The sequence below is a fragment of the Crotalus tigris genome, unplaced genomic scaffold (genome assembly GCF_016545835.1).
Source record: "Crotalus tigris isolate CLP2741 ecotype Arizona unplaced genomic scaffold, ASM1654583v1 scf7180000017793.814357, whole genome shotgun sequence".
In the NCBI taxonomy this organism is placed as follows: domain Eukaryota; kingdom Metazoa; phylum Chordata; class Lepidosauria; order Squamata; family Viperidae; genus Crotalus; species Crotalus tigris.
The window spans coordinates 594452-607626 of record NW_024096640.1 but is presented as its reverse complement, the minus strand read 5'-3'; the positions used below and the strand labels follow the sequence as shown (position 1 = coordinate 607626).

The following is a 13175-nucleotide window of genomic DNA, read 5'->3' as shown; positions in this document are numbered from 1 at the left end:
GTATTTAAGATTTCTAATTTAGCAGAAATGGCTAAAATTTCTGCTTATTTAAAGGACCATTCACAAGAAAGATATGTTATTGTATGGAGAAGATGGATAGAATATGTTCAGAAGAAATATGGAACTACAAAGTTTCATTTATTTTATGAGTAATGGATTTGTTTATAAAATTATGTTAAAGTTTGAAGAGAGTTAAGGGTTAATATGATTTTGGTTATTGTATAATTAGTAAATTTAAATAGATTATGTTTAATATGTTTGTATAACCTGTACTTGGCTCTGGGAAGTCGGGGTAGGGGGAGGGGGGAGGGAGGAGGGGGGGTGGGGGGAGGATGGGTTGGAGGTTAAATAGCTCAGATAAGTAGAAATAGTTTTATTGTATATGATATTGATGTTTTAATTTGGAGAGAGGAATTGCTCAGGCATTTCCCCTGGACTGCATCCGGAGTGAGAAGATAGGAGGAAGGGGAGAAGTAAGTAGGAAGGTTGAGGAGAAGGAGGAGAGGGGGAGAGTGAGGAAGAAGAGAGAAAGAGGGAAGTGAGAGAAGAGGTTAGAGGGTGGATGCGGTTTGGGGGGAAATGGGTGAGCAATACCAAAAGTTGTGTGTATAAATTTATTTTACTCTTTATCTGAAGTATTCTTTATGAATGTAATGTAAAAGTGAAAATAAAAAATAAAAATTTTTTTACAAAAAAAAAAAAAAAGATGTGTGAACTTCAACTCCCAGAATTTCTCAGCCAACCAGGCTGACTGGGGAATTCTGGCAATCCACTTTAGAATTGCCAGGGTTGAGAAACATTGTATTGATCTATCAGGGCTTTTCAAATGCTTCTAGCCATGTGGCTGAGGATATGGACATTATTTTCTCACTGGAAAATATTTGGCCCAAATTGAGAAAAAATGTATAAATTAGCATTATCAAAAGAAAACAATAGCTCCCACAGTTCGATCAGTGTAGCCCTTAATATCTATTTATTCAAAATAAGCATTAGAAATTAATTTAGAAATATCACAGTTGTCAAACATAATATGACAATAGCTATCTTAATTAAGAATATTGTATTGACTTTTTATTTACAATAACAATAATTCAGTGGCGCATGTGCCTGTTCAGAAGCAAACCCCACAAAGTATGTTGGAACTTACTTCCAGGTATATAATATAGGATTACAACCCAAATTAAGTGTCATAGATCTGTAAACTTTGGCATGTAATATCCCTTCCCTCAAAGCCCTGGTATGATCTTCACAGCCCCTAAACAAGCTGCTGCTGAATTTAAAATGTTAGAGAATGGAAAAAATATGAAATGCATGAGGAGTAATCATATTATAGTTAATTAACTAAGTAAACTAAAACTTAATTTTTTAAAAAGAATTGGCCAGGCTCTGCTACTTCTGTTTTGCATTCCTAGCTTTCCACTCAAGGGCTCAAACGTAGCCTTCAGTCCCCAATAGTTTATGCAACTCTGGTTCACAAAATAATTTAATTAGAAAACATGTTTGGGAAATGAGTATTTATCTGGCAAAAACAGAGCATCTTTCTTCTTTGTCAACTGGTTCCAAAGCCAGAATTTGTGTCACAAATAAAAATAAAAAGGCATCTATCTCCCTGACACAAATGAAGCTTTAGGTGTCCTTGCTAAATAAAAGAATTTAGGTACACTGACTATTCATTATCTTGATTAATCTTCTCAGGAAATATTATATTCACAGAAACATTTTCATCATCATTTGCTTTTAGAAAGAAATCTCTCTCCTTGCGCAGTAAATGGCTATATCTGGCATTGGCTAGCCATACTTCAAATTTAGAGAAAAATATAATCCCAGTTGTACCCAAAACAACAAGACATGTAAGAAAGCTTAGGATCATGAAGCAGATCACCTGACTCTTAGTGAGCAAGGACTGCCTATTTTCAATTGTCTCTTTTATGGTCAGTATTTCCTTCTCTTGCTGCTGAGCTGGTTTACGGTGTCCTCTTAAATGCAGGTGGTGATTCTGATTCCGTCTCTGTTTAGCCACCACATACACACTTGTGTTTCTAGTGGAAAAACTACAGGTGGCCCCAACAAAGTATGGTTTGCAAATACACATGAAGCCTCTGCCACGGTGTCCATGACATGTCCCACCATTTTCACAAGGGCTACTATCACAAGCTGGGATGCGGTTACTGCACAACACACCTTCATAGCCAATAGGACAAGAGCAGTGGAAACTCTTTCCAATATCTGTGCATGTGCCTCCATTTTCACATGGGTTTGGTTCACAGTCATCAATATCACGTTCACAAAACTGTCCAGTAAATCCTGGAGAGCACATGCAAGATGCGTAAGGTGCAAACCCATCATTGTCCAAACAACTTCCTCCATTTTGACAAGGTGAGCTGCAATTCCAAAGAAGAGGAAATGAAAATACATGAACAAAAGGTGATAGTTTATAATTCATACCAGTAGCAGTTCTCTATCACATTTATCTCTTCTCCTCCTCCCCCCCCCTTTTTTTTTAAAAAAAACCTGGCATGTATAAAATGAAATGTTTTAAGCTTGAAGCAAAACACCACCCCTGGAGTGTTTTACTAAAACATTTCAAACAATCCATTTCAATTGTTAATCTAGGCCCACATAGGCCACTGTTTCACTGTTGTGAAAAGGGGTTCACAGCTTGACTGCATGGGATCATAGGCAGCTCTTTCCCATTTGCTTTGGAAAGGCTTCATCCACATCTTCTTCCTGGTTGGGCATGGAAGAGTAGATAATAGCTGTATTGCTTTTATTTGTTCCCCCATTTACTTTAACCCAAAGTTCATTTATTCTGAGCAGATCTTTTAAAAATACAGTTAGTTCTCTTCTTCCTTTTCTCTGCTTTTGTTCCTTTTGAAGAAATCGTATCCTTCAGTTGCTACATTCCAAGCGAATTATCATATCGTATGTCTCCTGTGTTCATTAAGTCATTTTTGCTTTTTATACTAAGAGCTCAGACTCATCTTATTTCCCATGGTCTTAATATTAGTTTATAACTAATGAAAGTCATAATTTTTTTGAGCCAATATTCTGATTTTTCTTTGTGAGCTTTCAGAAATTACATTTCAGCAACTTCTACAGTGCACAAATCTTTATGAGGTCTTACTGCATTTCTACCACTCATTGGTTTGTATTTAAAGTCTCCCTGATCAACATATTTTTATCAGTTCCTGCAAGGTACATCCCATTTTATGCCAGCAATCTATCTACAAAGTTCAGACCATGATTCTGGAAACCAAATCTATTCCTTTACTAATAGTTGAACTTAATTACCTCAAAAACCTAGGATATGATCAGTCTAGAACCGATAGGACATATTCTTGTTCTATGGCTTTTTGTAATGTTAAAAATGAATTGTGAAGAGTAAATACTGAGGACTGAAAAGTTACTGGTATCCAACAAATATTTGTAATACTATTAGATCAGAATATATTTTAAATGTATTTCTCTACTTTTATGCTTTGTGTCCTCATGCCTTTCATCTATCTCATTTTATAATTTACTATGAAAAAAAGCAAAAAGAAAGAAATTGATATCCCAATTGGGGAAAAAAATTACATAGTCATGCTTAAAAGTCTAGGGTTTGTATTATAAGTGTTATGATTCTTGTCCAAAGCTGCTATTATGGAACATAGTTGAGTAGAGACTTTCAGATCAGGTTTAAAAACATCATATAAAACATGGCAGCTAATAGTTTGAAGTCTATTTTTCTGAAACAATGTATACATATTCTTTATTTATATGGAAAGTTATGATAAATATTGGAATCTTTGTTGGGATTACTTCCCAATTACTTGTTCCAATACATGTAATTCTGCTGGAAAGAAATGAGAACATACAGAATATACATACTATCTAGTCAGCTGTGGTGCTACCCACAACTTCCCAATCAAAAGGACACTCACTGTTGTCTTTTTTTTAACTCATGAACTAAGAAATGACTTAACCATATTAATTTGTTTTATTGCTAGAGAACAAACATATTTACAGCAAAACAGTCTCCTTTAATGGCCAAAAAGCCAACTCTTCTTCTTCAGGTTTTTGTTTTTTTCTCTCAGTTAGACATTGAAGTCAAAAGTGAGCAGGGCTGGTGAGTAGCACACCAAAAACAAATGAATATATCAAATTTAACTAACTAATGAATTTACTTTCTCATTTACAAGTTACATTTTCCCTCAGTCTCCATTTTAGAAGGGTAGAGAACAAGCATAGAAATAAAAAGACAGACACTGAGGGGCTGTGATCTTGAGAATTCCTTTCAACAATGGGAATTCCAGCAGCTGCCATGACAATAGATCTGGAAAGTGTCAAACCCAAGGAGATTGTATTAGTTAACAAAGTCAAGTGTAAATCAACAAACTGGATCCATATTTACCCATTAACAATACAGGGTCCCTTTTTCATGTGACAGTTTTTTCCCATATAGCCTTGAGCGCACAAGCAAGTGTATCTACCATTTCCAGTCTCGACACAATTCTTTGAGTAATTTGAACAAGGCTTGGAAGAACAAGGATGAACAACTATGTTAAAAAAAGAGAGAGAAACACTCTTGTTATGATCGTGATGATATTTCTCTCACAATAACTAATGTTTGTTTATTTACATTTAAGGAAAATATACAAAACCAGAAATATTCTGAATATCTCTTCAGAATCTGAACTAAATATCTTATTTATATGTCATGATTTCTGTGGCACTTCAATAATAAGACTGGATAGCTCATATACATAAAACGACAAAACATCAGAATGTTAAAATCATTAAATGAATCATCATCCTGGTCCCTTGGAGTGAGCAATCCTGAAAATCACTAGTATCCAAACATCAAAAACTTTATAATGATCAACACTTTGAATTGTACTTGGAAACTTACAGGTACCCAGTGGAGTGGCCAAAAAAGCAGTGTTACTTTGCTGAATCGGTTTTTTTGGCCTATCAGCAATTTGCTCCCAATTAAAGTTCCTCCAAATAGTCTTCAAAGACAATATAAGATGCTGATAGTTCTGCCACAAGGGAATGAGGGCATGAGTGACTCATCTAGCACAGCAACCAAAATTGGGCACAATCTCTGCTGTATACAGCTTCCAGGAGAATCCATATACCCAAAAGGATCTGTAGACAGAGATTTTTTGGGGAGGTGGGAGAAAGAACAAGTGACAAAATGTGTGTCACGACTTGAATTCCTTCCCTTGCATATTTTCATGTAACACTGCAGAACAAATTTGGAAAAGTAGAGCCTATATCGTAATACCACAAAGCATAGAACATAGGAATGGATCCCTTTGTTCCCAGATCATAGATCTCCTCTTTTAGGGATAGCACAGAGATCCATAGCCAAAGTTGGAGCCATGTGGTCTTTAAGTGAACAGTCATTCCCTCTTGCTGTGTGAACTTGTTTGACAGCTTCCAGTCACTGGGTTAGGGCAACCACTACATATTCTGCTTGGCCCAGGGCAGGGATGTATAGTATAATTGGGAATTGTCAGCCTACTGATGATTTCTGATTCTAGACTGATATATGATCTCTTCTAATGATTTTATTAAGATACTAAATAAGGGAGAAGACCAAGCCCTGAGTTTTGCATATTGTACTGGCCAAGATCTTGATTTCTCTTCTTCATCATTACTGACTTGAACTACTTCATTAGGAAGGAAAATAACCTCCAATAAAATATTATTTCTGAGTTCCAGCCCTCATACACAGTCCCCCAAAACATGATCATCTAGTAGTATCAAAATAACTGCTATTCTTTAATCTAGATCCTATTGCAGATCACCCATAAGTACTATAAAACAGATTTTGCCCCACACCAAATTCTGAAACTGGAGAGATGAGGATTCAAATATACCACTTCTTCCAAGATCCTCTGCAACTGAGACCTCATCACTTTTTGAAGATGAAACATAAGTTGTGCTATATTGCTAGATATGGGGGGACACTTCAGAGGGGGATATATCACCTTCTCCTTCAAGATACCTGATATTACCTTCTCCTTCATAGAGGCATTCCTAATCCACCTTACCAGCCTCTTATTTGACAGGTCAAAAAAGCTACAAAGGGCAGGGGTCCAGTCCGTAAGTCTCTGAGCTCATAAAACAAAAGACTACTTTTCTGCAGTATTCATAAAATCAAATGAATCGGAGATGATCTTGCGGACATTCTTCCAGTCGCTTCATCCAGCCCTCAGTAAACTAAAATTAGCAAGAACTGAAGCCAGGTTCTTTTTCATGCAGGGTATATATATTGTCTAGCAACTTCTTGCTAGTAACGCTGCAAGAAAATAACCAAGTCCAGAGAGTACCAAGGATCTGCCATTATATCTTTTTTTTATTATTATAGTGCCATTCTGGGTTGTTTTTGTTTGTTTGTTTTTAAAATAGATATGTTTTATATGGTATCTTTTAATATGGTATTTTTTTCTATGTAAACACCAAGAGTTGTTGCAGCATAGCAATATGTTAAATATAAATAAATAAATATTTTAAAATATATATATATCTGCAACACCAGATGGAGCTCCAACTATTTTCATCAGAATTTTCATTCAACAGAAAAGGAAATTATCCCCAAACCTGTGTCACAGTGGCTACCAATCCATCCTTCTTCACACATGCACTGGCCTGGTTTGACACATTTCCCATGCAAACAGCCAGAGAAAGGAACACACTGATCACAGAGGGGGCCTTGCCAACCATGTCGACATCTAGCAAAAACACAATATGAGATAGCAAATCAAGCTAAGATCTTTTTGCAAATAGAATTAAGAAGCTAGATACTATATACTTTAGATAAAATTAGGGTAATAAGATTCCTTATTCTGATTAAAAGCAACTACAGAATACTGATGTAGTTTTCTTAGTGAAAATTCCATAATAATCACCTCATTAATAAACTTTTCATCACAAAGACAACCCACACTGCATGGCCATGTGCAGTCTCAGTGCTTTTCTGCAACTCGCACAGTTACCCAAGATTTTGATGCTGAAATCTGCTGGCAAGTAGCAGTTTTATGATTTTCCATTTTCTTTTTAAAATAAACATTAAAATAGAGTCCAATGCTCTGAACACATCTATTTCAGTTAAAGCTTCCCAATAAATGAAGGGGGAGGGGGAAGATTTGTCAATGAACCGAGCATTGTCATTGTATCCTGGGCATTATTTCAGTATATATATGAAAAATAGTTTATAAATGCATCAAATGTACATGATTCTAACTAACACCACCAATGGCAGAATACGTGAATCATGCATAATCACATTAATGAATCATGTATTAGCACATTATTGTCACTAGCACAAAATTCCAATTATTATATAATACTACAACATAGCAGCTAGTAGTTTTATGTCACCTATTTGTATGAATGGACATGTTTGAAAAAAGGAGTGTGGGAAATTTACTCACAGCAAGACAAAAAGCAGAAATGTAACTCAGAAAAATGTCAACTTAATGAACCATGTTATAAATTCATATCAGATTGAAGACTTTAAAGAAGACACCACAAGCTAAGTTTTCAAAGAAATAGATGACTCACAAAAGAACTGAATGAGACTAAGTCACTAAGATAGAAAAGTATCATCAAAAGTGAGAAAAGTGCCAAGAAAAATTAGCCAAGCTTTTAATGGACTGGTCCATTAAAGTACCGCTTTATAAAACCTTAGTAAGAACACACCTGGAATATTGCATCCAGTTTTGGTCACCACATTACAAAAAAGATGTTGAGACTTTAGAAGTGCAGAGAAGAGCAAATAGAATGATTAAAGGTTTAGAAACTAAAACATATGAAGAACAGTTCAGGAACTGGATATGGCTAGTCTAGAAAAAAGAAGGATTGGAGTGACATGATAGCAGTATTCCACTGCCACAAAGAAGATGGGGTCAATTTATTTTCCAAAGCACCAGAGGGCAGGACAAGAAACAATGGATGGAAAATGATCAAGGAGAGAAACAACCTGGAATTAAGGAGACACTTCCTAACAGTGAGAACAATTAACCAGTGGAACAGCTTGCCATCAGAAATTGTGGGTGCTTCATCACTGGAGGTTTTTAAGAAGAGACTGGACAACCACTTGTCTGAAATACATTTGCACCACTCAGGTGACCCTGAGGACACAGATAAGCCTCCAGGTAGCATTAAAAGAATAGTAGTTTTTAAAAGTAGTTAAAAGAATGCAAATGAACAGCTGTCTGCAAGGAGTCCATTCCCACCATCCACTCAGAGCTGAAGAAGCTTCTTGGAAGAGAAGTGAAACATCTTCAAAGAAAAACAAGAAACTCCAGTTGCTTCATGAAAAAAGCATGTTCGGAATAACTATGACCTAGATGACTGAGAATCCCCATAGATATAAAGCAGCAATAGTGCTTAATTAAAATAATATGTGTCCCTTGTTTTTTTTCTTCTGGCAAAATGCTGTCAATTAACTTACCTGCATTCATTGGAAACCTCACAAAATCCATTCACTGGATGACAACCAGGTTTGCAATCAGTGCCTAAAAAAAGGAATTGCTATGTTACATTTTAGAAATTCTTAAAAACTTGTCTGTAATGACTTTAGATTAGTAAACTTAATGACAAATATATTAGCAATACACTAGACATTCTTGGACTTTAGCCAAAGTCGTATTCTGGTGCCCTGTATGGTTGGCTCATCTTTTGATTTTGTTAGGAATGTTTTAAAAAATGCCATTGTTTCTTTCTTTTTTCACGTTGTTGAGCTTTACAGTGACGATTTTCAGCCCTAGATGACTTTTTTTTTCTTTTCTAAGACATTTTCACTCTAAGAAAATAATTTTAATTACATCAGCTCATTGTTGTCATATGGCAACAATTCTGCAAAATTTTATTTCCTGGTGAATGGGCATGCAAGTTCACAGAATGCACAGTTACTGCTTTTTGCTTTTTTTATTGTGTTTTTCAGAGGGTTTTTTTTTGATACCCCTAAAATTTGGCACCCTAGGACAGTGCCTATTCAGCCTTAGCAATACAGTGTTTCGCTGAAATATGTAGACATAATTTAAAAACCTGTAGTCACTTTGTATTTTTTGAAATTTGGATGTGAATACACTTTCTTATGGAGCCAGATCAACTAGTACAGTACAACTGTTGGGAGAAACAATGGGAGGGAGAGAGGGAGGGAGGGAGGAGGAAATGATATTGAATGGCATAGATTTTGACCAATTGCACTTCATAATGCTACAGTCTGTTTCAAGTCTTCCTATTAGAATTGTATAACAGAGTATAAACTTTTCAGCTTTGAACATGAATCTACCATTTAAAGTTGCATTAAATATTCCTTATGGGATGAATCTCAGTCACAATTCTTGTTTATATGCTTTCAGTAGAAGCTACAATATGGAAATAATACTCTGTGGGTTTCAGATGCTCACATTTGTTCAAAAACGATAAAAGAAAAAGCATTACTAACCCCAAAATGATTTTGCTTTCAATTTAATCCACAACATCAATGTTAAATAAATCCAACATTCCTCAGTTTTATATTAAGTAATTGAGAAAAGCAAAAAATAAGCATAAGAATTAAAAGTTAATTATATTGCCACAATAATAGAGTATAATGCCTAAAACAATTTAGTTCACTCAAAACAGGGTGAGAGAAGCAATCCTGCATCTGTCCCAATGAACTTGCCTCAATGAACTTCAGAGGATAAAGTAATATATAATCTTAATTGACCTTGAATCTTGTTGCACTCAATGGGACTTTGGGAAAAAAATTAAAGAAGATTTAGCTATTTGATATTGCTACAGCATATCTTACTGTGTGATTGTAAGCTATAGCTAAAACTAGAATGTCAACTAACATTAATATATAGGACATATAATTGATTCAAAGGATGAGACCTTTAAAGACCTAGGATAACATGATATGATCTGACATGATAGACTGGGTGCCATGACTGCAGGATTCTATGATTTTACCTTGTATTCCCATGTGATTTTTTGCAAGATCTATAACAGAATTGAACATGCTTCCATTTTTGTCAGCTTTGTCAAAATATCTACAAATCAAAACATACATTAGGTTGCAATCCTACTGATAGCTTTAATTCATTTGGAATCTAGCTGGACTAAGGAGCATATACATGATAATAAATTAATGATCATTGTGATGGGTAGTCCATAAAAGTTCCATTCCCATTGATTTCATGGGAAAAGTTAACTGCAGGGTGATAACACTGAAATATATAATGCTTAAATAAGCTAGAGTTAATGTGCAAAATTTCAGTCTATAAGATGTAAAACATAACACATGTTTTACACAACATAATTCAAAGAAAAATCATGTTTGGGAATTTCAACTTCTCACTGATGCTCAGATATGCTGGAAAAAAACATACTTCAGTGTAAGAAAAGATATGGGCATTTCTGGTTCTAATTTAAAATGAAACTAAATGCCACAGAAAGTTTGTCATATCTTTGCAGCTGGGACTCAGTGCATTAATTAACGTTATCTGAACACATTACATTCCTAACTCCTTTTCAGCTCCTAAAACAGTTGAAAAATAAGAAAAAAATGTCATTATCTAAGACAAGTTTATTATTGATGTCTAAAATTGTTATCCTAATTGTTTAGGATGGACCGATGTCTAGGTCCAGGAGCCATGCGCAAAACCGGCTAGTATTATAAAGAGAGATTCCCATCGACCTATTCCTAAGCTCTGATGATGTCGGTAGTGCTGACCGACGAAAGCTCAGCATGTTATTAAACGTTTTTAGTTTAATTTTATCCTGGTGTTTGCATTTATTTGTTTTTACTGTATAGCTTTACCCAGGACCCACGTTTCCAGAACAGCCAACTAGCCGTAGATAATAAGGGTTATAAAGTCGAGAGCATCGGTCTGAGGACAGGTAAGTTAGCCATCCCGTTCCACCACCCCGACCTTTCACAAACCCGAGGGGCACATTCAACAAAAACCTGAAGAGCAGCAAAACTCTCAAACCACATTTCCTTGAAAAGTACGTTCCAAAGCAAAGACCCCCCAGGCACATATCCAAAAGAAAGTGGTCAGCCCGGTTTTTATGAAGAGTTTTGGAAACGTCACGTGAAATCAGCGGGGCTTACTTTCGAGGGAGTCGGGTTTAAAACCGTCCACAAACCCGTCGTGGCTCTGAAGCCCTCCAGCCGCTAATCCTGGTACAGTACGGCGAGCTAGCGCCCATTCGCCCAGCACATATCCTACACAGTACCCCGCAGAAGCTAAGGTTGGAGCGCGTTTCAATCAGCCCGGGACTTTCTTCTTACCTTGGGCCAGCGGCAGACAGACGACCAGCGGCCAGAAAAAGCAGCCCAGGTATTTGGCGGTGTGGGAATCCATCGCCAAACGTGCCCGGCGAGGGGGCTCATGCCCCAACTCCTACTGCCTACGAGGGAAAAGAAGACGGAGCTGCACGCGGGAGGGGTATTCCCTCCGCCCAGGAAGTGCCCCGGTTGCCTTCTCCTAAAGGCGAGATTTCATGGAGATTTTTTTTTTGTATGTTTGGTCATTTATTTCCCTTTTTTTTTTCCAGGAAGGAAAGGGAGGGGAACTTTCTGCCGCAGGAGGAGAAGGAGGAGGAGAGATGATTCTCGCTGCGAGAAATCCGGGCCCCACTAATCTGGGACGAAGCTCTTCTCTCCTGACCTAGGAAAGGGGCCAATGCATTCTCACGTTCGCGCTGCCACCTTGCTAAGTGTCTGCCTTGGAGGGGGAGAAAAAAAAAAAAAACAGGCGTAGGCGTAGGAATAGGAAAGAGGCTGACATGGAGGAGGGAGGTAATACAGTACAAAAAAAAAAAAAAGTGGTCACGATTGCACTTCAGTTAGTTGGGTCTTTTCGCTGCCATCCTGACGTGTATGTAGTCCTCCCGGGTTCCACTTGTTGCCCAATAGTACACATCCCACCCATCTTTCCTGAGGCGACTGAAGGAAAGCCTCGGCGTGAGATGAATTTGACTCCTCCCCCACCCGCTCAAAACAGAACTGAAGCAATCAAGATTTCCAAGAGAAGACGCCTTGGCTGCTCAGGCCGCGCATCGGTGTTAAGGAGCAGCGGATCGCGCAAGCAGGACGCGTGGCGATTCTTTCCCCTATTGGTGGCATGGTTCCGCTAGATTGCCGAGCATTTGCTGATGAGAGATTGGATTTAGCTAATAGCACTTGCTTGATTTCCAACACCAATTAAACGCTTTCTATCTTATTCCAGTCACGTTGAGAGCTTGTGGGGCAGCTTCCTTTGGAAGTCATCTGCAAAGATAGTAGTAGTAGTAGTAGTAGTAGTAGTAAAGTTGGAAGGGACCTTGGAGGTCATGTAGTCCAACCCCCTACTCAGGCAGGAAACCCTATATCATTTCGGACAAATGGCTGGCCAGTCTCTTCTTTAAAAACTTCCAGTGTTGGAGCATTCACCGCTTCTGGAGGCAGGTTGTTCTGGTTAATTATTCCAACTGTCAGGAAGTTTCTCCTTAGTTCTAGGTTGCTTCTTTCCTTGCTCAGTTTTCACCCGTTGCTTCTTGTCCTGCCTTCAGGTACCTTGGAAATAGCTTGATTCCCTCTTCTTTGTGGCAATCCCTGAGATATTGGAACACTGGTATCATGTCCCCCCTCGTCCTTCTCTTCATTAAACTAGACATACCCAATTCCAGCAGCCGTTACTTATATGCTTTAGCCTCCAGTTCCCTAATCATCTTTGTTGCTCTTCTCTGTACTCTTTCTAGAGTCTCAACATCTTTTTTACATCACGGTGACCAAAACTGGATGCAGTATTCCAAGTGTGGCCTTACCAAGGCATTGTAAAGTGGTATTAACACTTCATGTGATCTTGATTCTATCCCTCTGTTAATGCAGCCTAGCACTGTGTTGGCCTTTTTGGCAGCTGCAGCACACTGTTGGCTCATATCTAAGTGATTGTCCACTAGGACTCAGAGGTCCCTCTCACAGTTACTACTATTGAGCAAGTTACCTGTATACTATACCTGTGCATTTGGTTTTTCTTGCCTAAATGTAGAACCTTGCTTTTTTCACCATTGAATTTCATTTTGTTAGATAGTGCCCAGTGTTCAAGTCTGTCCAGATCCTTCTGTATCTTAAACCTGTCTTCTGGAGTGTTGGCTATTCTTGCCAGCTTGATGTCGTCTGCAAATTTGATGAGTTTCCCATCTAT

At 37.5% G+C, this 13175-nt stretch overlaps 1 protein-coding gene across 3 annotated transcripts; it reads right to left on the bottom strand.

Moving 5' to 3' along the window:
* Positions 1-950: 950 nt before the first annotated feature.
* On the bottom strand, positions 951-11992 carry LOC120307608 (protein delta homolog 1-like). Of its 3 annotated transcripts, none has more exons than XM_039342514.1 (6): positions 11279-11992; positions 9955-10034; positions 8447-8510; positions 6592-6722; positions 4394-4538; positions 951-2381 (listed from the first exon to the last, which is right to left on the bottom strand). In XM_039342514.1, exons 2-6 carry the CDS (start codon positions 10001-10003, stop codon positions 1667-1669), a joined length of 1104 nt encoding a protein of 367 aa, XP_039198448.1. In that variant the 5' UTR covers positions 10004-10034; positions 11279-11992; the 3' UTR covers positions 951-1666. The 3 variants fall into 3 exon arrangements, with proteins under 3 accessions (XP_039198448.1, XP_039198449.1, XP_039198447.1); XM_039342515.1 differs by lacking the exon at positions 11279-11992 and adding an exon at positions 11099-11258; XM_039342513.1 differs by lacking the exon at positions 9955-10034 and having other exon boundaries at positions 11279-11988.
* Positions 11993-13175: the final 1183 nt, after the last annotated feature.